The sequence below is a fragment of the Meriones unguiculatus genome, chromosome 4 (genome assembly GCF_030254825.1).
Source record: "Meriones unguiculatus strain TT.TT164.6M chromosome 4, Bangor_MerUng_6.1, whole genome shotgun sequence".
Lineage (NCBI taxonomy): Eukaryota > Metazoa > Chordata > Mammalia > Rodentia > Muridae > Meriones > Meriones unguiculatus.
This window is the reverse complement of record NC_083352.1, coordinates 99,895,291-99,920,482: the sequence shown is the minus strand read 5'-3', so window position 1 is coordinate 99,920,482 and position 25,192 is coordinate 99,895,291. Positions and strand designations below refer to the sequence as shown.

Sequence of the window (25,192 nt, the reverse complement as noted above, 5' to 3'; positions counted from 1 at the left end):
AAAGAAGGGCAGAAGAGGGTCATGACACATGCTATGTCTGAGCTCTTTTCCTTTAGTTCAAGTCCCTAAGCATTTCATACTCTTGAGATCATATTCTGAGCCTCAAAGTATCTACCTTACAAAGCTTTAGTTAGGTCTTAGGTCCACAAAAGAATAGTTCATGCCAACACGATAGTTGAATATTATTTTATAGTTCCCACAAGTGTTAATTAGAATTTTTGGTTTGGACAGATGTCCATTTAGTCCTAGACTAGTCTGGATTCTCCAACTTGTTGAAGAAGTGTAATTTTTGGAGAGAAAGTGAGAGAGAAACATAGAAAAGACCTCAACTGAGATGGCTAATTTAGCTACAACTAGAGATAAAACATAGAACATGTTGTGGAAAATCATACTTTGGAGCGTTCTGTTTATATTGAGCATGGTGAACCTAACAAGAAATGATAGACACTTAATGATTATCATTATTATTTTGCTCTCTAAGCCAAAAGACACATGAAGGTCAGTCCTGTAGTCTCAGACCTTAAGATGAGAAGTGAACTTTGCTATCTGCGCTGAAGGAGTTCGGATGTAGTAGTATAGTGTAGCACAGAGGAAAAACAATACACTGAAAATCAGCAATTTTATATTTCCTGTTGCTGCTACCGGTGTCTTCCTCATATTGTTGATTTAGAAAGCATTTGGCATCTCTGGACTTGGGATTGCAGACCTGTGTTTGAACCTGAAGACTCCCTCCAGTAACTGCCCCTACATTTGTAGGCCAGCTGGGATTGGCCTCTGGGGAGCCATTCAGTTCTTTCCAGGGAGAATCATGTCTGTAACCCTAAATCATGCTCACATTCCTTTTTGATGTTTGGATACAAGATCACATTTTTTCTAGCATTCTTATCTTAAACCTTATTTTTCTAAAAAAGTAGATTTCTTTTGTGACCTTTGAGATTTGCTTTTCTTTTTTGATATAACAAAAATCCTAAGATTTTACACATTGAAGACATATTTTTGTATTTTCTTGCCACACATAATTCCTAACGGGACAGTTGCATAGTAGAAACTAATCTGAGGATCCATGACTTGATGACACTTGTGATAGCAGCAAATGACCATGTTCAACAGTATATTGTTAAACCAGGAACAAATTGCTACCACAGCTGCCTCTTGTGAATAGGCTCACATGATGTGTCTAGTTGAGCTAGACACCAACAGATGAACAAGTACAGAATTATTGTAATATTGATAACTAGCATTAAAATTCAACAAAAGCTCCAGTTTATACTCTTTACTAAAATTGCAAGAATTGTAGTTAATAAGTGAAATAGGATTTGCACTAGTGGAGGCATATGACTGCCATATTGGATAAGGGGGGTAATGATTTTTCTAATGTGTTCCATGTTAAGGAGGCACTTTGTATCTTCCTTGGATATGGTTAAGCAAGGTCACAGCAGATATGGCTTAGCTATGTATATTGGGTTTGAGAATATAGATTTTAGGAAGTAGGCATAAAAATAAAGTGGTTTCTGTTAGGAAACAAACGAAGGATAAAGCATTGGTGCTGCTCAAGCCTGGGCCCCCATAGTGTGCACTAGATATGGGTGCTGGCCCACAAGTGTGTGCAGAATGGTAGTCTCTAAGACCATCTGGTGCCGTTTATATGAGCATTTATATGAGCAAATTACAGACGGAACTGGGGCCTTGCAGGACTCACTGTGCACCGTGGTGCTGTCTGCAAGTGGAGTGCCAAATCACATATTACATTCTTGGTACTATGTATGATATCTTAAAGACTTATTACATGTTTGATATACTCTCTTAATGATATACCATTAATATATCGCATTAATGCTGTCCACAATCGAATTATTCATGTCTGTACCTTGCACATCAGAGGATCCCAAGAGGAAAAGGAGCAGAGCCTCAGTTCTCCATTGTTTTGTTTCCTAACTGCTCAGAAAATACCCAAAGTACTTAGCAAATGCATAGCTGCCTTTGTGCTGAGAGCCTTCTTTGAATTCTCCACATAACCCCGATTTTTCCTCCACATTTTCCTGTTTGCTACTCTTATCCAAAGAGCTAGAGGACTTTTGTGAGAAAATGTAGTCACAAGTTAGGGGCTAGTGCTAAAAACCAACTGAATCTGACTGGTACTGAGGTAGAACTGCTGCCTGTTTTGAGTATTTGACTATCTGTGGGTAAAAGCTCTTACCACACAAGCCTGAGAGTCTGCCTTCAATCCTCAGAATCAAGAGTGGGAAGGGAGAAGTGACTCCTGAAATCTTGTTTGAGCTGTACACATGTTTAGTGGCACACCTCCTCCTACCCTCAGCCAATAATAAAAAGAAAGAATCCTGACATTGTTCTTCTGTGTTTATTATTTGTACACTAGGATTTTTTAGATCAAACTTTTAACAGAATTCTATGTAAAATTAAGACACAGTACTGACACCAAACACTTTACATGTAATAAATCCAAATATATTCATTCAGAAATTAGAACAAAGTTCAAAAGATAAATACTATTCCACTCAGTATTCTACAGCACTACATTCTACCGTATATCCTACAGCACTCCGTTCACCTCAGTGTTCTAAAACATTTCGTGCTACTCATGATCTACAGCGCTCCATTCTGCTCATGACCTACAGCGCTCCATTCTGCTCAAAGGGCCATCATGCTACAAACATAGAGGAAGGCTGGAGACACGGCTCAGTTGTTAAGAGCATTAACTGCGTCTGCAGAGAATCCAGGTTTGCAGCGCTCACGTGGTGCCTCACTGCCTCCCCTCCCCACCCCTTCCACCTCTCACCAAAGCTACAGTTTTGAGAGCCTGACACCCTCTTCTGGGTGCCAAAGGCTCTGTACCTATTTGGTGCTCTTATACACATGCAGGAAAAACACACACTCATGAAAATAAAATGATTAAATCTCATTCTAAAAATTGAAATGGAATTTATAATGAGCAAATGTTACTAAGAAATACTTTAAATAAGTACCGGGCATGGTTTATGGGATATAGCTTAGTATGGAAAGTTCATTTAGAGGCATAAAAGGCTGCGATACATGGGCAGATTCTGTATCCATGATTGAAAAAAATTTTTTGGTTATATATATATATATATATATATATATATATATATAATGGAAACTTTTAGCAAGCAATGTCTAAATAGTATATAGTATTTGAATAGGTCCCTAAGATTTTTTTTTTAGTATAATTAGTTTTGATAGTATTGTCACTATGTTTTAGGATTAAACTTTAAATTTTTTATCCTTGAAGTGACAATGTTGAAAATACTGAGAATTACATAAAACAACCTACATCTTTTTTAGGGAGGCTGAAAAAAAAAAGGATTACATAGTTTTTTCATTTTTAAGAGTGTATAGGGTCTGGTGAGATGGCTCAGCAGGATAAGGCAAGTGCCCCCAAGGGAGGATAGCCTAAGTTTGGTTCTGGTCCTCAGAGAAATCAACTTCCATATTTGCCACTGAGTTCCAGGGATTTGCCTGGTTTGCTAGCTCATTTTTATTGTGTAAAAAACAAATGGTATAGTTTGTGCTGATGATTTCAAAGATTTATGAGAAATTAGGCTCAATAGTTCATGCCTGTAGTCTGAGCTACTTAGGGGCCTGAATCAGGATGGCTTAAGGCCAGGAATTTGGGCCAGCCTACGGCCATGTAGTGAGACCCTGTCTTTTAAACAAATAAAAGCCAGACACAGGGAAAGTCTGTTCTAGAAATCTGAACTGAGGTTTTCATGCATGTGCGACAGGTACTTTATCAGCTGAGTCATCCCAACATCACATCCCCCTTTCTGTTTTTCTTGAGAGTGAGTCTCAGTGCTGAAATTTAATTCTTCTGATTGCAGCTATTGAGGTTATAGGTATATACCACCTATGTTCTATGTAGGTATATTGTATATAGGTGTTTTTCAAATGATAATTACAGAAGAGTATTCATTCTGTGGCATATACTATGATAAAAAAATATGTGCAGCACATATCTTTTTTCTTGCTGATATTGGTTTGCTAGCTCGTTTTTATTGTCTAGCGTAGAAAACAAATGGCGTAGTTTGTGCGGATGATTTCAAAGATTTATGAGAAATTAGGCACAGTAGTTCATGCCTATAGTCTGAGCTACTTAGGAAGCTGAATCAGGATTGCTTAAGCCCAGGAATTTGGACCAGCTTGGGTCCATGTAGTAAGACCCTACCTTTTAAACAAATACATAATTCATGAAAGAAAAACATTGCAGCTGAGAGAATTACACTTGAACTAATTTTTTGTTGTTGGTCCTTTTTTTCATGCATCAAAATTGTTTTGTAGCTGAGGTTGGGCTTGGAACCCTGATTCTGTGTCTCTCCTGGGATTTCAGGGTGGTTACCGCATGCCTGCCTTAGTTTAGCTTCTGAAATGAATTTGAGAAAGCCAGTTTTCCAATCACTGTAACAGAACACCTGACAAAAACAACTTCAGGGAGAAAGGATTCATTCTAGCTTGTGGTTGAAAACAACTCATGGCTGTGATTTGACAGCCTTTATCACATGGCAGCTGTGTTCAGATCCAGCCCTTCAGCCTCTGTCTCTTGGGCCCTAGGACCAGAAAGTGCATCCACAAATACCAGCTAAGAAGTGGGTATTCAAACCTAGGAGCCAGTGGGGACATTACATGTTCAAACTGTAACAGCTGACTAAATTTTTATAATGGTTTTATTAAGCTCTAATTTATACACCATCAAATCCAGCTTCCTGAAGTGTGTAATCCCATGGCCTTTTGTATAAACAATGAAGCTGTGCATTCATCCCCACTGTTTGGCTCTAGAAACTCCATACATATTAGCAGGCAGGCAGGCAGGCAGGCTTTGCTTCCCTAATCTCTGACATCCGTATCTACGTTCTGCCTGCATGGACTTCCCCTCTCTGGGTACTCGGTATAAACGTAATTGTACATGTGCCCATTCCCTTTTAACCACAGGGTATAGGGACTCAAGTCTAGAGATATCCCACTTGGTTATCTAGAGTAGTCTGTATTTCAGGAACCTGGTGAGGTGTGAGAAAATAGTTGTGATTTCCTCCACCTGATGGGGAGAGCATTTCATGGAGCTGCTCTCTGGAGCATTATTAGCTTTGCAAGAAGGGGACCACTTGGAAAGGGCAGACGAAGACCTTTTCGGGCTGGACATAGAGCTCAACGCTACCTACTTGCCAAGCACGCACAGCCTTAGCACCAGTATGCAACCCCAGCACCAGTACGCAACCCCAGAAAAAGAAAAAAATAGTGGAGAAAAACATTTCTTTCAGATATGTATACTTACTTGTTTGTCTCTGTTTTGAAACAGAGCTCTACTCTGTTGAGCTAGCCTCAGACTCATGGCAGCCCTACTGTCATGAGCCATCATGAACCTTTAACTATATTTTGATGGCTTGGTGGTTCAGATTTTACTATTTGGTATAACAGCTAAGCCTAGCTATTGACCCTGAAAGTTGATACTGGTGTTCTGTGCTACTGCAAGTGACTGTTAGGTGGCAGACGTGTGAAGAGTATTTTTGTAGGCTCCACTCTTTCTGAGTTACTTCCCAAACAAGTCAGTGAGCACTTACATGCATAGTCAGCTGAATGGGAAACTCTTCTTGATATGAACTGCTGTTGCTTAATTTGGTAATCAGGATGCTCATTATCTGACATATTCATGCACCTTTGGAGCAGGAACACAAAGCTTGCTCTTGGTTTTATGGGGTGGCCAGAGAGGCAGCACTTTAAAAATTAGCATATGAATGTTTTGACTGCCTCACTTAAGACAGCCTGTCATCTTGGCAGCGCCAAGCCTGGTATTTCTGTCTTCCCTTATTTCCAGCTTCATGTTTTGACAAATAAGATTGTACTTTTGACAAGTGATTTCTATCTCATCTAAGAATTTCAAAGTGTTCTAAATGTGTTTATTAAACTATCTAAAGACCATCTTATCTTCTCATCTTTGGTAATACAAAAGTTTCCCTGATAATAAGGAAGATAGAAAGCGATAGTACTGGCATTTCTGCAGTTAAAAAAGTTTTTGGGCAATAATTTTTATTTTCTTTTAGAATAATTATTGCTAGTGGAAACTATGGCAGTATGGAGCCTGGATGACACTGATGACATGCGTGGGTGGCTGAGAGGGAAAGTGCAGAGAGATGAGAAGTGTTGGAGTTAGGGTTAGGTCTTACATGGATGTTGTTGAGGGCTTGCTTAGGCCGTGAATATCAGCAAAGGGAACTGAGGGCTCAAAGGCAACTGCAAAGTTTTGCGCCTGAACTACTGCATGGATGGACATTCTGTTTACTAGTGTGTTGGAGACCCACTCAGTTCTCTAAAGGAGAATTTGCAGCAGGGAAGCTAACTTTGCTCTGGAGCTCTCCAACAGACTCCTGGGTGTGCTCATGCAAGAAAAAGGTTTCCTAGTACAGTTAAAATCAAATATCTAAGAAGAAACAGAGAGCAACTATAATTATTTTAGTTAAAAGCGTTTGTTGAGTGGCTTATTGAGTCATTAAGAAATCAGGCTAGTTGGGGCTGGAGGGATGGCTGCTTTCCCAGAGGACAAGGATTGGTTCCCAGCACCCATATGGTGCCTTATAACCACCCATCTATCAAGTTTCAGGGATCTGACACCCTCTTCTGGCTCCTCTGGCACACAAGTGGTACACAGTCATAGATGTAGGAAAAACACCCACACACAAATTAAAAAAATAAAAAAGGCTGGTAAGTCAGGCTAAGAAAGTGGGTGGAAATCAAGGAGAGTAGCTAAGAATTGTGCTGATGCCCAGAGCTGGAACTGCTGAGGCTGGAGCTGCAGCAGGCTATCTCTGTAAAGCCTGAGGTGTGAGGTATGTCCTCTGTGGCTTTGGCTGCTCATCTGCATGTCACCTTCCATCTGCCACCAAGTCAGGACAGACACTCCACTAAGAATCACACCATGTGGAAATCCCCAATTTCCACATGGTGAATGGAGCTGTGAATGGAGCAGGCTGCTCTACCTGCTTCTCAAAAAGGAAAAAAAATTCTTCATTTTCAAGTTTTAGTTCTATGATTTACTTTTTTTTTTTTGAGATAGCATTTACTTTCTCGCCCAAGGCAGTTTTGAATTTCCTGTGTCACAGCGTGTCTCAGCCCTCCCAGTTTCTTATGATAACTGCCTACTTGCCAGAGAGATAAGAAAGCCCTTTTTGGCCAGCACCCACATCACTGGATGAGCATTATGGGAGGTGAGTGCTAGGCATGTCTGTTGAGTGCTTGTCCGTGTTGCCTTCTGTCACAGAGTTCAGGCAGACAGTTATTTGCTGAATTTTTGCACTTCTTAAGCTTTGGAAAAGTCAGAGTGGACTTGGCTGTAGACACAGTCTTTTATTTGGATGTGACACATTTTTAATTTTTTTTCTTTTTGAGACAGAATCTCATGTAGCCAGGAGGGCTTTAAAGTTCTAATTCCCCTTCCTCAACTTTCCAAGTACTGGGTTTTTTACAGGCCTGTGCCTTTATGCCTAGCAAGGTGACGTTTGGGGAGGGGGGGCAGTTGCCTTGTTCCTTTTTAGTGTACATGGTATTATGTTACATAAGGATATTTTCATGCAGGCATATAGTGTACCTTGAACATGATCTCCACACCCAGATAATCTTCCCTTCTTCACATTTTAATTCCCACCATTCCCCTTGTCTCCAAACAGTTTCACTTTTATTCTCATGTCACATGTACATATGTGATTTTATGCATCGATATAAAATCTAGGAACCATACATGAGAGGAAATGTGGCTTTTGTCTCCATTTGCATCTGTTTTCCTGCGAATGACACAATTTTATTCTTTATGTCTGAAAAAATATTCCACTGTGTATATAAACCACTTTTTATCTGGTCCTCTGTGACAGACGTGGATGCTGCTTCCTTAGCTGTTGTGAATAGAGCAGTAAGGACTGATGATGCCCAAGGCTCCTTTGGGCAAAGACCCAGGAAGGATGAAGGTCTGACTTTCTGAACTCTCTATTGAATTTCTGGGGTGATGTCGTTCAGCTTTGACAGTGTGATTTGGGGCATTGTAGCCCTTAGGAGCTCTAGACAGTTGTGCTATGTAATAGCTTCCCTCTTCACTGTGTAGAGATTCTGATGAACACTAAGCAAATTGGCATTCAGCTAATGAAAGTCTCTGAGCTGATTTTTGGAGCTATGTGTCTCTGTAGCTTCATCTACTTGTCTAGTTGGAACATTCCAGCTGTTTTATCTTCTCATGTTTTCCCAATTCTACGAGGCTTGTTGTGTTCCTTTTGGGCCTGTCGGAGGCAGCAAGAGATCTTGGATTGTACCTCTAGGGAAAATGGCCAGGGTCATTGCAGGGCTCTGTGCACTTCCTCTATTTTTCAATGTTCACAGTATGATGCTGCCTGTTGTCTAAAATGCTTTGAAGCATCATCTTCCTTTATTTTGTCCAGTCATTTAGTTATGTCAGACTAGCAAGCTGTTCTGTCATGGATAGCAGCAGTAATCACATTGGAAAACACTACTGCAATAGATGTGCTAAACTACTTCATCACTTCATCAGTATACAACCAACCTATGGTACGACAAGAAAGAAGATTAAAAACCAAACTCAAACAGGTAGCACAGTAAACTACAGTGGCAACAACTGTATTTCAATATACAGGCTTGTCCTTTTAGTGGAGATATTTATGCATATATGTTCATATGTGTGTATGATCAAACATGTAATTTTTCCAACAGCCATATTTAGGTAGGTGATATTAAGCCATTGATACTGTTAAAAATTCAGACACAGGAAAATTAAGAACACAAGATCACATAGGTAGCAAATGTCTCTTGAGTTTGTATCGGGCAGTATTACTGAAATAATAATTTCTGCCTTCAGGAAAGCAGTTAGCCTGCCCATTCTGTCTGGCCATGAAGGCAGCTGTAGTTTTCAAAAGAAATACATTAAACCAGGAGGGCTGGCCAAAGCCCGTAGTACCAGCCCTGGGGAGGTAGAAGCAGAAAGAGCAGAAGTTTACATTTTTCCTTGGCTATCTATGTCGTTCAGACCAGCCTGGGATATAGGAGATTCTGTCCTCTCCCCCAAATTAAAAATGTAACATTACGGGCTGGAGGGATGGTTCAGCAGCAAAGAGCACTGTCTTTTCTTTCTGGGTTCAATTCCCAGCACTCACATGGCAGCTCATAGCTGTCTGTAACCCAGTTCCAGGGGACTGGAAACCATCACACAGACATATATGCAGGCAAAAACCAATGCACATAAAGTAAAAGTAAAAATAAAACATTGCTTAAGATTCAAGTTAGGTCTTGTCTGTTTTTGTCCTCCCTTGCCCCTTTCTCTTCTCTCTTCCCCATGCCTTAGCCTCCTCCTTTATCTCTCATCTTGGTTCACGTTCCATCCTTGGAGAACTTTTATAAACATAGTTTTATGTATTGTTAACATAGTCTTTATAGTTGTGTTTATGAATGTATGTATTTATCTGGATACTGACTTGCCTGTTAACTGTATCATATCAATCACCTATCTGTAATCTATATCTTTATCATCTGTCTATTATCTATCTGCCATCTATATCTCTATCATCTGTCTGTCATCTGTATCTCTATCATCTGTCTGACTATCTAGCATGTGTCATGTATTGTCTTTCTATCATTTATCTATTTATCCTCTATCGTATCTATTTATCATCTATCTGTATTCCCATTTATCATCTATCATCTGCCGTCTATCATTTATTTGTTTATAATCTATCATATCTATCATCTATCATTTGTCTGTCTATAGGCATATTTTTCTATCTAGGATTTATTTCTTTATCCTATCTATCTATCTATCTATCTATCTATCTATCTATCTATCTATCTATCTATCTATCTATCTATCTATCTATCTATCTATCTATCTCTATTCCCTGTTGCTGCATCTGTTGTCTCAGTACCTTGTGCTCACAGGTCTCAAGCTGAATTCAGAGTCTACCTGTTCTTTATGTCAGCTATACTTTAATTAATGGAGCCCCTGTTTTTCTGAAAGATGGCATACATTTTGAGATAACTCTTTTATAGAATTTATTTATTTTCATTTTATGTGTGTTGATGTTTTGCCTGCATGTGTCTGTGGAAGTTGTCAGATCCCCTGGAACTGGAGTTATAGACAGTTGTGAACTGCCATGTTGGTGCTAGGAATGAACCTCTGGAAGAACAACCAGTGCTCTTCGCCCCTGAGTCATCTCTCCAACCCCAAGATAATTCTGAAGTCCTTCCCTCTTGGCCCCTTTCACAAGCAGGGTCTCCTAAGAAGGCCTTTTTAAAATTTTTTTTTTTTTTTGTGCAGCTCTAATTCAAAGCTGCTTCATTCCTTATTGATTTAATTGCTACAGAAACTTATTTGACTTTCTTGCCTTTATTATTCTTTTATTCTTTTTTCCACTGTATTTAGAGAATTATCAACATAAAACTCAAATAAGTTTGCCAGTAGCTTGTGGGAAATCTTGTGCAGGCTCATCATTGTAATCTAATTCTGGCTTCTGGCTAGTAACTCAAACCTCCTTTCCATTACTATATGAACATGCTGCTCTGGGAGTTTGTTATCTCTTTATTTTTAGTTTCCTTTTCCTAATTTTATTTATTTATTCATTCATCCATTCATATTTATACAGTATTCTACCTGCATGTGTGCATGTACACCAGAAGAGGGCGCCAGATCTCACTATAGATGATTATGAGACACCATGTGGTTGAACTCAGGACCTCTAAAGAGAAGTCAGTGCTCTTAACCGCTGAGCCATCTCTCCAGCCCCTAAAATGGGAATATTAATAGTCCCCTTTCATGAGGAGGTTATTTCATGTTATTGTGTGTGTGTGTGTGTGTGTGTGTGTGTGTGATATATGTGTGTCTGTGGGGTGTATGTGTGTTTGTGTTGTGTGTGAATGTGTGCTTGGTATATAAATGTGAATGCATGGCATCTGTGAGGCACCCTTTTTTATCACTCTGTATCTCCTTTCTTTGTGGCAGGGCCTCTTGCTGATTTTGGAGTTTATGCTTCAACTAGGTTGGCTGCCAGTAAACCCCAGCAATCCTCCTATTTCCACCCCCTCTCCCACCCTGGTGCAGGTTTTAAGGATATGCTACTGACCACACTCTAATGGTTATGTGGGTGCCAAGGTCTGAACTCTGCTTCTCATACTTACACAGCAACTGCTCCTACCTACTGAGCGATCTCTCCTGTACCAAGATAATTTATTCAAGGAAATAAAATAACAATTTAAAATGTTTTAGTCCATGAATATACTCAGTGAATGATAACTAGTATTATTAACATTCATTTGTAGCATTCCTAGCTTTCTAAACTGTTTAAAAATTTTTTCTTTAAAATATATTTATGTGTATGTGTGTGTACACACGTATGTGGACCCCACCTTCGAGAATTACCTTTTAGATGCCACTGTGTTCTATGAGTCAGGCTCTCTCTCTAGGACCTGGGGCTCTCTGACTAGGCTGGGCTGGCTGGCTGAAGTGCCCCAGGGATCCTCCTACCTTTGCCTCACCAGTGATGTGGTTATAAATGTGTTCCAGTGCAACTAGCTTTTTATGTGGGATCAAACTCAGGTCCTGATGCTTGTACATCAGTCACATTACCAAGTGAGCCACCTTCCAGCCCTGCTCCTTTTAGTTTTCAGTCATTAGCCCACATTGACCTCCAGATGCACTACTGCTGCAAGCTCCATAGTCTTTCTAATGCAGCTCCAGTACAGCTTGCTTTGCATTTTAGGATCTGGACCTATTGGATGACTTGCCAATGTGGCCTACATTACTGGCCTTTCAGGTTTGTGCTCTTCACTGAGTCTAGAGCACTGCTACTCTTAGCCTCTTTCTGTTTTTTTTTTTTTGAAGGAATGCTGCGGCCTGTCCTCTGAAATCTACTCCAGTAATCACAGTCAGGTTTAACTATTCTTGGGCTTCCCTAGCCCTAGTGGCAGAGGTGCTTCTTGAGTCCCTGTCTGGTGCTTGGCTAGTAGTGCAACCAGGTAGTGTTGGCTGCTGGTGCCAGCTGCGCACCGTCCTTCCTCCACCTCTACCTGACTGCTGCTTCGCCAGCACAATGTTCACTGCTGTCTTGGTGCATGGAGCCAAGGCACATAGTGGGGACTCAGTGGGTGTGGCACTAACTGGAACCTATGACCTCTCAAGAGCTGCTGCCAAGAAGGGGTGAGGGAGGAACTTCAGAGGATGGAGACTGTTTCTGCATCCAGGGGCTGTGTACCTCACTGCTGACTGTGCCAAGTTATTTTATTTCCTTAGCAAAACAGGACTTTCTCATTCCTCAAGCATCTGATCGTGTGGAATGTCGCTAACAAAGGAAGCTTTGCTATCAGATATATGTACCATTGTCATTACTCTATTTACACTCCATTTGGTACTTAAAAACAATTCAGAAGTGTTTAGGAAAATTACCATATTCTCCAAATACAGTTTCACACTGTTTAAAACACACTCACTGCAGATGAGCATGAGGCTAGGATTGTCAGGCATCTATCCATGATCAGTGCAACACATGTCAGTCCTTAGAAACTCTTGAAGAAGTTGACAACAAAGATGAATGTGTGTGTTCACCACTCACTTTCTCATGCTTTTGTTCAGGTTTGAATAGATAAGTAGTTACTGAAATAAATACTATTTACTAGTCTGGCTTATAGCATCAGTGTTTAGGGAAGTGATTTGCAAAATTTTGTGTTAAAAACATCAGTAGGTTGGGGTTAGATGGCTCAGTTAAGAACCATGAAGAGCATTGGCTGCTCTTCCAGAGGACCAGGGTTCAACTCCCAGCACCCATATACTGGCTTACAATTGTCTGTAACTCCAGTTCTAGGGTTTCTGATGCCCTCTTCTGGCACAAACATACATGCAGGCAAAAACATATTCATAAAATAATTAAAATATCTTTTGAAAATCAGGAGGTTATAAAAATGCTCTTTAGTAGTTTAATATCTAGAAAATATATTTTTGCTGTTTAGTTTGAGTCTTGGAAGCAATAATATTAATGTGTGTGTGTAGGTCATTTTGACCTGTGGTAACTTAATGGCTTAATATAAATCATTCCTAATGATGCAAACATATTGGCATAAGGTAAACTTGTGAATATTTTAGATATAAATACAATTCAATTTATATTAAGCCCAGTTAAATAAGATACAAAGAAAAAATGATTCAGGGTGGCATTACTATTTTAAGGCTTCTAGTTTTTGGTCCTCTAATAAATGAAAACTAGAGTAGTTTCCATACTCAGGGGAAGAAACACCACATAGATTACCAAATAAGTGACCAACAGGTAAGATGTCTAAACAGTAGGGAGACACTTTAGAGCTTTAGATAACCTATGTAATTGGGTTGATTCTTTTTTGACAGAAACACAAGGCACTTTCTTTCTTTCTTTTTTTCAAGGTTTTTAATTCTTTACTTGGTCACTTCTTCATGTCAGCTTCAGCCCTACTACAGAGAGGCAAAGCTTCCCAGATCATTCTTAGTAATTTGAACATCACAAGGCACTTTCTGTCTCCCTTAGTGATACAGCCCACAGTTCTGGGACATCCCTACTCTCAGTTTAATAACTTTGTACAATCTGAATTTCAACCATATTTGAGCAAGAAGGTTGAGCTCACAGACCAAGGACTGGGGAAGTGGACTGCAAACGCCTTTGGAAAACTGCTTCAAGATTAGCAACTGTTTTGTTTTCTAATTTGCATATGGAAAGTGAAGCCCTGAGTGGCTAAATCAACAACCACAGATTAGGACTTGGAGATAGAATTTAGTCTGCAGGTGTGTTTTGGTTGGCTTGTTAGAATGCTTTAGCAAAAGGAAATGAAGTTTGTGGCTCCTCCTGACAGATTAGAGGCTTTGACATGGCAGCTTCTGTTCCATCACTGCAGGTTCACAATACACGTAACTCCCTTTGTTTTAGACCCATTTTATCTGTTCATTCTAGTTGCAGTACCCTTCTGAAAATGTTTGTTATACGGAAGGTAAGAGGTGGTCAAGAGAAACTCCTCCTTACTCCTAAAGCAACCATCAGCCACTTCTGTCTCTAGTAGGGGCCTGGACTCTTAAGTCTTTATTTGGACTTGGGATGTGGCTTTAAGCAGGTCATGTAATGTCTCTGAACTCCAGTTTGTTATCTGAAGAGTTTGTTATCAAAGAGTAATCATGAGCCTTTTAATCATTTAATGTACATTAGCCTTTTAATGCATATAGTTTTAAAAGTTTATAAGATCATAAAATCAGAGTTAATATTTTTCTTTTGTATTAGATAGGTTAAAGTTAAATGCAATTTTGGGCTGAGTGTGATGTATACCTATAATTTCAACAACTTGTGAGGCTCAGCCAGGATGATATTCTGAGCACAGGTGTTAAAGGTCAGCCTGGAACCTCATCTCTGAGAGATAGTGTGAGAGAGAAGAGAGACAGAGACAGACAGACACACAGAGAGACTGCTTCAGCTGGGACCCTTTTCCTACTGTTAATCCTTTCAGTGCTTTGTACTCTGTACAATAAACTATGCTCTGACAACAAAGTATCCTCTATTTTGTGTGAAGTAGAATGGAATTTCATTCATTCACCATTCTTTTCTGCCCTTTTAATTCATTCTTGTTTTGCTTTGAATTTTGATAGGAGTCTCCTTTAGTAGCCCAGCTGGCCTAGAACTCACAGGTAGGTGTCAGCAAGAAGAATGTGAAAGTGAAATCTAGGAAAGGAGAGAATGACTTAGTGTTAGATTAGATGTGAAGAATGTCCTGGTATGAGTCTGTGATCTTGGGAGTTTATTGACATTGTGGACAGAAGCTAGAGCTGTTGGGAAGAGAAATGATTTCAGGAAGGTTGATATGGAATTTTCAGTTCTAGCAGGATATGTATATGAAGCTGCCAGAATAATCTGAGTATGTCACAGTACACTGAGAATGTTGGATTTCTTTGTGGCTGAAGTCATGATTTGGAGCAGCTTCTTCCTTGTGTTTGTAGTGCCCAGGAAAGGGGTTGACAGATACTCAGGGCTTTCACTGATGATGAAGGATGTGTAGAGATCAGAGAGAACCCTGAGTGAATGAATGTGTGCTGTTGACATGGGCACAGCTTTGTCGAGAACCTAAGAGCCTCAGGGTCAGAGAGCTGGCAAAGTCTTCTTTCAGGACTGAAGTTAAAGTATTGATGTGTGCAGAAAATGTTCACAATGGCTTTCTCCTTTGGATATTTAAGGCCTGAAGACTGCTCCCCTACAAAGACTGCTCTAACTGAGATTAGCTGTGTCTCCTTGATCCAGTGTGTATACCATAGACCCTGTGTCCTAGTTCATCTGAAATAACCCCACCTCCTTGTTCATCTGAATGCAATAACGCCACCTCTGTTCAACTCTAGATAATAAACATGCCAAGCTTCTGGGGTGCTGAGGTTTCCCCATCAGAAAGCCCATACCACCTGACCTCTGTTTTTCTGTCAGAGTGTTCATGTGTCTGTCTTCGTCATTTTCTTACCATCCCAGCCAGGTCCCAGTCCCTGAAGCTGTGCAAGGACATGGCAGGTTTATGGGCATGTAGCTGTACTCAGTGTGTAATTACAGGCTCTGGAGTAGAGTCCAACTGTGGGTCTGAATTCCAGGCCTCATGCTCTCTGTGTGTATCTCAGTTGAGCAAGCATTTCTTGAGTCTCAGCAACCTCACGTGGAAAGTGGAATAGAGAAATCTCCATGTCACTGGAGGTTAACTGTAATTGTTTTGGGTGTTTTAGTGAGTGACACCTGCATCTGATTCCCTGCATAAGTTCTGACAGCGCATAGGGAGTATTAGATGCATATGGCATGAGTTAATATTGTGTACATTTGTTAGGAGGATAGTAACCTCTACTGTCAGTTAAATTAGCAGCTACCAAAATAACCTTAAGGTAGGAGAGTTGACCTGCATTTGGATAATAAGTGATAGTGTTATTATATAGTATTTTGTATTCACAGATTAATCACCATCCATAAGATGGAGTCATTACACATAAGAATTAAAAAACAAAACAAACTCAGTCCCTATAGCATCTGTTTGTCTTTCAAGACAGAGTTGCTCTGGGTAGCTCTTGGCTGTTCTGTAACTCTCTCTGTAAACCTAGCTGGCCTTGAACTCCAAGATGGGCCTGCCTTTGCCTCCTGAGTGCTGGGATTAAAGGTGTGCCACCACTGACAGGCTGCAATATTTTATAGAAATAAAATTAATGCCACCCGAGTATGGTAGTTCTAGCTAAGCTCCTCAGGAGGCTGAAGTGGAAGGATTTCTTGACCCCACAAGTTCAAGACCAGCCTATGTTTTATAGTGAGACTTTGTTATTAAAAAGCAATTAATTTAGAGAAGCAAATGGAATTTATATTTAAATTTATTAGTAGAAAAGTTTCTGATTTTTGTTTTACTTGAGATCTCAACTCTTTTCTTTAAATCAGAATTTTTATGGACTTAAAAAAAAAGATTATTTATTTATTTATTTTATTTAAGATATGCGCGTTTGTGTGAGTTTTTGTGCACAGCTATATGCAGGAGTTAGTGGAGATGAGAGCCCCTGGAATTTAGTGTCCTCTGGAAACAGGGTCCTCTGTGCAGTTACACGCAGCCCTGGCTCCGGTCCCTTTGTGGCCGTTTGATTTGGATTCTTGCCCCTTTTATTTCTCCTTGTAGCTCACTAGCTCACACAAATATAAGAATTCTTGAGAGGTTTCAGAGCCAGCCTGTGGACGCCTGTGGAACTGTAGCTTTACTTTTTTTTTTTTTTTTTTTCCCTGTGTAGTAGATGTCGTGGCACTAAGACCCAGAAACCCTGTGCTCTGTGTGGCTGGAGCTGGGCTGGCTGTGCTCATACTGAAGGGAAGGAAGTCATTAGTGCAGACTGCTGTGGAGTTAGGTTCTTGCAGGATTTCCTTCCAGCCTTTCCCTACTAAGGTTCTTGGGAATTAAAAAAAAAAATCTAAACACACAAACCAAGTTTTCCTATTTACTGTGTTCAGGGAAGGTGGGCATTTCGGAAGGGCAGATACGATCCCAAGTTGTCTAAGAAGCAGAGAACTGCGCAAAGAAGCTCTGATTACAGATCTTTGGAATTTTCTTTCTAAATTTTACAAACGAGAAATACACCCAGAATTTTGGGAATTGCTCCAGGCTGCGTGTGAGGGTTTGATTGCTTGTCTAATCTTTTTTTGAGAAGAGAAGAATTCGCCAAAAGGGGCTTGGATGGCAGGAGCCCGGCCGGGTTTCTGTGGCAGTTCGTGCCGTGGGTCTCTGCTCTGAGGGGACTGCGGCGGATCCGAGAGCTCCTGCCGCTGGCTGCGGGGCCCTGTCGCAGGCGCGGGTCGGGGAACATGCCCCGCTCCGGCCCGAGTGCGCCGCTGGCCGCCGGGACTCCCTAGCCCCGTGGGAGCGCGTCGTGGCCGCGGCACTTCGCACTGAACCGAAGACGAAGACGGTCCGTCCTCTCCCGGGCTCTTCCCCCTCGCTGTGAACACGGGAAAGAACTAGGGGGTGAAAGGAGGCAGCATGACTTGCAGTCGCCGCCGCCCTGCGTCTGCCCCCAGCCCCCAGCCCACATCTTGATGCGCCCCGGGTCGGCTGTACAAATATGATGAAATGGCAGCCCCGGAAGAAGGTGAGTGCGGCGGGGCCGGCTGGGAGGAGAGGGCCCGCGGGACCCCCGAGGCCGCCGCGTCGGTGCGCCCACCGCCCGCCAAGTTCTCGCCTCTGGGCGCGCGCGGCCCGGCGGGGTGACAGCTGAGCTGAGCCCCGCGTGCTGGGCCGGGGCCGCGGCCCCGCGCCCGCCCCGTTGGGCCCGCAGGTGGGCGTCGGAGCGCCCCCTGCCCCGCGGGGATCGGCGTCCCGGCCGCTGGCAGCCGCTTCCCCTGGGCCCCGCTGGGGGGCGGGCAGCCCCGGAGCGAGCGCCGAGCGGCTCCCCGCGACGGCAGGGCCTCGGGCGCCGGGGCTGCGGCGGGGAGGCTGCGGGTCCAGCGGCCGCGTGGGCGATTGCGGGCGCGCCGGCCATTGTGCACCGCGTGTGTGCATCGATCGTGGGCAAGGGGGAGGGGGGTACTTTGCTTTTTGCAAGATTATTTCCTAATATGGCTCCTTTGTTGAGAACTGAAGAAAAAACATCCAGTGGTTCTATCAAAATAAACTGCTATTGGTCCCCGAAATAACGTTTCTAAATGTGGGACCCGTCCCTTCCTTGGGACACTGAGAGAGAAAGACAGCTTTCTTCAAGTTCTTGGCAGCTGTATGTTTGGCCAGGGTTCCCCTTTGCAAACTTGCCTGCCTGCCACTGTTAGGTTAACCCAGCGGTTTAGGGCATAGCGGGACTTTCCCTTCAATACCTCATTTGGCCATGGTTTTTATTGACATTCTTCTGAAGGAAAACACAGCGAACTGAATGTGCTGTGCCCCTCCCCAGCCGTGACCTGTCTCTGCTAGCAGCTGTCTGGCGTTTCACTCAACTAGCTAAACTGATTCTTTCTTTGTGCCATGATGTGTGATGTCGAGTTTGACATCAGAGCTGAAATAGAAATCATGTGTGAAATACCGAGGAGACACTCTGCGCTTGTTTGACTGCTAGGGAACCCAGCAAACCCTGCTTCTTTATAGCCTGATGAACAGAAAGGTTTTCTTCAGCATCTGATTGATTGAATTTTGTCCTGTGGCAGTTGTTTCTACCTCAGCCCAAAGCCAGAATCACTCATGTATTTGTTCTGTTCTCATCATAGGGCTTCATTCAGCGAGACTGGTATACGAGAACAGAGGGAAGCCCATAAAATCAAACATCTTACACAGATGCTGCATATCCTAGAATCTTCTGTATTTGTATAATGTTTTTGAGTAGTTTAAAGAGATTTGCAAACTGTACATTCACAAATGCCTGCTTTTTCTATTTTACCCAACGTGTAGTAACTCATATGGTTATGTCAGTGAAAACCCCTCTGGGTACCGGTATTGCCTGAACCACGGAAGTATTATTCTTGGCAGCCAGGTGGATTTCTGGACTCTGGAAGATTCTGTTTCAAGTGTTAGGATTCACTGCAGTATTTACTCACTCTGTGACTCTTAAATGGCTATACCAGAAGATTGTATTTGTTTTCTGTATTTACAGTTACAAGTCATTATGCCTTAAGGATCTAGATATCAATCTGCAGAGTTTTTAGAAGCCGAGCTTTCTGATTCTGTGTGATGAGTATTTGTAGGTAGCTTGAGAACAATTATTCTACACTGAAAGAGAAAGCTACTTTGGGAAAGATGCTATTCAACTCCAGGAGGCACCACCAAGCCTTTATTTCCTAAGTCAGACTGGCTTATTTTCTAGCCATGCCAGAACACTCACATGACCACACCATTGCCATGATTTCTGTCTGGGTCTGCTAACACTTCTGTAAGGTGTTCAGTCACATGCCATGTGTTTTAACAAACTGATCCATAAAGATTATTCACACCCCAGATAAAGAGTGGACTGTATTGGTGTGATCTGAACAGAGCGAGGGAGGGCAGCCAGAGACTGGACCGAAAGGCACCTTCCCATCTGGACTTTAGGGCTAGGGATAACTGGTGGCTTGGTATCTTGGGGTTTTGTTGGTCACTATTAGTTTGAACGTTTTTGAATTTTAGGCTTCTGGGTTCACTGTAATAGAACTATAAATTCCAGATTTCTTTGTTTCTAACTGAATGTGGAGCTGGGGTACATGACTGAAGCGGAGTTCTTTCCTTCTCTTTACACTGTTAATTTAAGATTAAATACTCAAGACAAAGTTTATAAATGTGTGAATCCGCAGTATTCTAATAGGGTCTGATATCCTCTCACAAAGGAACCTTCCAATATGACTTATCAGGTCCACACCACACCATACCACACCACACCCCAGGATAAGTCTGAGTGGGCCTTAATGGCCCTTTCACTGAGAGTTAATTTCCCTAAAAGCAAGATCCATAGATATATACTTATCTCCAGATTCATCACATTTTATGTATTAAATATGGACAGATTTTTCTTTATTAATCATACTTCAATTAAGCGGTTTAAGTAAAAATGCAAGATTATGAATAATTGCCCTGGTTTTGTGGCTGAAATGGCATTTTATGTCGTTCAGGTAGCAGCTAGTATATTTTTAGGCACCTGCTGTATGCTGGGCACCTCTCATTGGTCTGTATGTATCTGTTCTGTTCAGTTCTTACCTAGTAAAGAAAGGGCGTGTCATTTGCATTTCACAGATGAAGGAAGTGGTTTAGAGAGGTGATTTGACTTAGTGGGGTGACAGCCTGGAAGGTCAGCACAGGATGGAGCAGACCTTATTTGCTTCCATACCATTGTACTTAGGAATTTTGATGATGAGATAGATAAAATTAAGCTGATGTTGCTGTAACAGAGCTTTTCTCCCCCACTTTGAGGACCGTTACCAAGATGCTGCCCCTATCCCTCAACTCCTTTCCCCTTGACAGAGCACAGAGACATAAGCTGGCTGGGAATTATAAGAGTGCTTATAGCCTGTGCCATAGACTATAAATAGACCCTGTCTTTTGAGGCTGACTTCATTTTATTGGCTGGAATCTTTTTTCTTTCTTCCTGTATTTCTATCTCTTTAGGTGTTTATCTGGTCTCTTTGTAGGGACCAGGGTTCTAGCTTCTTATGTTCAGGAACCATATCTCTTTTGGTTTCAGGAATAAAATAGTTGTTCAAAAATGTTTATTTTATATACGAGTAAATAACTGTTACTTGATACTACCTCTTATGCTTTTACACCTGCTACTCCAGTTGATTCATAGCTTTGATTCTAGTAGGTTACTAGAGAGCACCAGCGTATTTTGTCAGTGGCTCCCAACCTTTACAGACAACATCAGAAAGGGGGCAGCCACTCTCCACAAAATCTCCCTGGAAGTCATAATTAAGACAGACACATTTAAGATGTGGTACCAGGCTTAGTACCAGAGCTTGCTTCAATATCATGGTCGTCTTGTTTATGTAACCTAATTGGCCTTGCCTCCTATCAGAGGCCATCACCAAGCACATTGTTTTCAAGCTCGTATTTGCAGAAGTGATAGTAATTAAAACTCCAGTCTCGTAGGAACATGTTTGTTTACCACGCTGAAGAGATTTCTGCTTTCTAAATCCAAGGATTAGTATTAGATAGCACTGTGTCAATAAGACTCCAGTCTGAACGTCAGAAAGCCCCTCTGTTGGATTCTTTCATTGCTTATCTAATGTTATTTTACTGTTCACACATAATAAAAGATTATTAATAGGAATGTGTCACATAAGCTACATTAATTATGTAATTTGAGAGCCTTTTGATGTATTTATCTTGTTATACTTGTCACGTTAATAAAATATGAATCTGGCTCTACTTATCTGTTTTATTTAAGCACATAGAGTAATGAGTTTCATTGTGACATTTCCATTCTTCTTGTTATACTTTGTTCTTATTTGCTCCCTCCACTGCCTTCCCCCAGCACCTCGATTCCTAAGTGACTTCTCTGGTGGAGCTGCATTGGAAGTTTGTTTGGAAGCTCATGTGTAAGGATTGTGTCCTGTAGGTCGGTGACTTGCAACGACATCGCTTTTATGGAAGAATGTACCTCAGATCCCTGCCTAGTCTATCTCTGTGATGAACTATTTTATTTTTTGATTAAAATGTTAATTTCAAATTTTAATACAGCTTTACTTTATATGTATAATTTATTATCTAGTGTGGTAGTTTGAATAGGAGTGGCCCCCATAGACTCATGTGTTTGAATGCTTAACCCACATGGAATGAGGTGTGGCCTTGTTGGAGTAGGTGTGACCTTGTTGGAGGAAGTGTGCTACTGTGGGGGCAGCTTTGAGGTCTAAGAAGCTCAAGGCTGGCCAGTCTGACACAGTCTCCTGCTGCCTTTGGATCAAGATGTAGAACGCTCAGCTCCTTCTCCAGTACTATGTCTACTGTATGCTGTCACACTTTCCACCATGATGATAATGGACTAAACCTCTGAAACTATAACGCAGCCCCAATTAAATGTTTTTCTTTATAAGAATTGCCACAGTAATGGTGTCTCTTCACAGCAACGAAACCCCAATTAAGACACCAAGTCACTTTGAATTCTTTGCAGTTGATTTTACTGTTACTCATGTTGGGACTAAGCCTATTTAGTGGTGTTAGATCATGTTAGCAGTCTTCTGCAGACCTCTTTTCATTGCATTCCCAGGCCCATGCAGTGTGGACACCCAGGTTCTGAAGCTGCCAGTTCCCTTGACTCATGTTCTTGGGAGTCATTTAATCTCTCAAGTCTGATTCCTCACAGAGTTTATCACCCTGGATATATTGTAAATGGCATTTTCTAGCCTCTTTTCTCTCTGCTTTTTCCTTATTCAAGTAATTACTGAAAAGACGTATGTGCTTATGTTACTGATCTTGTTAAAGTCCTGCCATCTCTCCATGCTCTGGGAGGGGCATACAGTGGGGTAAGCACGTTGTGAGCTGGACATGGCTAGGATATTACAGAAGACATGCTGTGGTTTGTCACGTGCTATGTTCCTTGCCCAGAAGCCAGAGGGGCTTGAGGTGGTGCCCATTCACTGTTCACTCAAGTCATTCGTTCGCCTTCAGTGTACTGTACCAAATTGTAGCTTCTACCATAAAATTGCCGTTTGCAATTAGATTTATTAAAAAGAAGAACCCAGAAACAAATGGCTGCAGTGTGAATTCTCTACCGATGAGGAAACTCTGAAGCTGGACAGTGGTGAGGATCCTGCTCTGCTCCAGAGCAGCTCTGTGGCCAGTGACTTTACCTTAGGAGGTCTTGGCTGTGTCAGTGGGGATGGCACCTGGCTCTTACAAAAGTGCTCGGCATGTAATATGTCCTCACAGTACTTTCATTGGCAGTCTAGCTGGATAGGGTCACTGTTTTCTTTCCTATGCCTAGCATTTCTCCCTCTCCCTCCTGCTCTTTCTATTTCTGTTCCTCCTCCTGTCCCTCTTGGCCCCCTTGTTCCTTCTCCTGCCACTCCTGCTCCTCCTGCCCTTCCTACCCCCTTGCTTCTCCTCCTCCTCTTGTGGTTTTTTTTTTTTTTTTGAGGATCTCGTTTGCTGGCCTAGACCTTACAGAGAGCGGCCTGCTGTGGCCTGCTGAGTTTCTTCATATTTATCTTAACTCATCTTGATCCTTTCATTGGTTTTAACTTGGAAGTTGCCTTTGCTTTGACAGTTCAGTTGTGGTCATCATTGGCCATGCACTCCTTTGACCATACTTGTGTAAACCACAATCCTGGATCAGTACTACAGCTATCATTATATCTATCTCCAAGATTTTGAGGGTGATAGGCACTGAGGACCATCTGGATGAATGAATGCATGCACCAATGGGATGACTTGGTAATATTCTTTGATTTGCTGGTTACAGGGAGTACCCAGTTTACAAGATTAGCTCTGTGCATTTTTTAACCTTCTGAGAATGCCATATTACACAGAAGTGAGGGTAAGTCATTAAAAGGCTAATCTGAACAGTGCACCTATTAAAAATACAGTCACTCACACTCTTGGGACAGCAGCTTCATAATGTTGTACATGTAGTGTCACTGAGACACATACTTGCCGATGACTAGTCTTATCTCGTGAACTTCACCTCCATCGAGAAAGGGAAAAACATTAAAGACTCATGACACACTTCACATTGATCACAAGGAATTGGTGATTATGAACTACCATATTAAAACTTTATTCTCCCCTCTCCTTAGTATTTTATTTGTGTGGTATATGTGTGTATATGTGTTTGTGTATGTGCATATGTATGTATGGGTGTGCACGTGTGTTTACACAGGCATTTAGAGGCCAGAGTTGAATATTAGGAGTCTTTATCAATCACCGTTTGCCCTAATAGCATATATTAATTATTCATAACAGTAAGCTTCAGCATTACACCATAATGTATTTCAACTCTGTCTTTCCTGTCCTCTTTCAATTCCCAATAATCCCTATCTTCTTCCCAACTAGCTCTTCTTCTCTGTGTCTGCCACATTTTTGTTTATGTGACCCAGTGAGTTTCATTAGAAGATTTAAATCAACATTTAGGTAAGAGTACTATTTCCACCCCCAAGTGCTAATTGTATATAAATCCTCAGGGAGAGGTGAGGCCCATGAGCTGCGCCCCTCCACGACAAGGTGTTGGCAGACCCAGCCTTTCTGCCTTAGTTTTTGAGACAGGATTTCTCAGTGAATCTAGGGTTCACTGGTTAGGATGGACTGGTTGGCCTGCAAGTTTCTGGGGGTCAACCCATCCCTGGGTCATTGATGTGCATGCAATGACTTAGCTTTGAGGTCAGTGCTGGGGACCTGAATTCAGGTCCTCATTCTTGGTGCCATAAGCACTTTACCCACTGAGCTACCTCCCCAACCCCCACCCTCAACATACATGACTCTGTGTCTTTGGTAGGAAGTGGTCATCTATACAAGTGAAAGATGTAGGAGTTGAGGAACTCTATGTTGGCACCTTTGCTGTTCAGCAGGAGCTGTACATACACCAGTGGGAGAGGCTACAGGGCTTGCTTGGCACAGCTTGAAGAAAGGACACCAGCAGCCTCCTTCCTTTTGCTAGTTACCCCCATGATGACATGCTGTGGAGAATACAGGAGGAGCAGGGAAATACCTGGAGTCCAGGCCGGTCCTGTCAGCTCCAGCTTCCACAGCCAATGCATGTGTTGTTAATCGGAGTATCTGCCTCAGCAGTGAGACTTCACTTTCACTGATGCTCTAAAACCATGTAGTCTTATTGACAACTTAAGATTATTTCATTTAGCCCACATTTTCAAAATTCATGGGACATTTTTGTCATGTACATTCTCCACCCTTTTTAAGGTTTTAGCAGCTAAGGATTTTCACATTCTCACATGGTTAAGCTTTTAACTTTGTTACCCCTTTGGCATATTTTGTCCTTTAGATTATTCTTTTAGTGTTCCTTGTTATATTTTTTAAGCACTGTTTTCTCTTTGCACATAGTTTTAGGAAAAAATATAAAATTGCATCTATCTTTTGTGCAATAAATAGCATTTGTAGAAGAAGCACACAGACTAATTTTAGTAACTCTTACCACCTGCTGATAGTACCTCTCAATTTGAAGTTTCCTTTAGCATGCATCTGACTCTGTGAGCCAATGAGCATTCACAAATGCACAAGTGTC

The 25,192-nt window shown here is 41.7% G+C and overlaps 1 protein-coding gene across 3 annotated transcripts in view; it reads left to right on the top strand.

Moving 5' to 3' along the window:
* Ttc28 (tetratricopeptide repeat domain 28) overlaps positions 1-25,192 on the top strand; it is a 418,557-nt gene that overhangs the window by 80,300 nt on the left and 313,065 nt on the right. Inside the window, exon 1 of one of the 3 annotated variants that reach the window (XM_060382620.1) lies at positions 16,895-17,659. The exons of the other annotated variants lie outside the window; for them this stretch is intronic. Within the exon in view, the coding sequence (XP_060238603.1) occupies positions 17,633-17,659 (27 nt within the window). The 5' untranslated portion in view covers positions 16,895-17,632. Of the gene's footprint in view, positions 1-16,894; positions 17,660-25,192 lie in introns of those variants that run through there. 3 annotated transcript variants of the gene reach the window in all.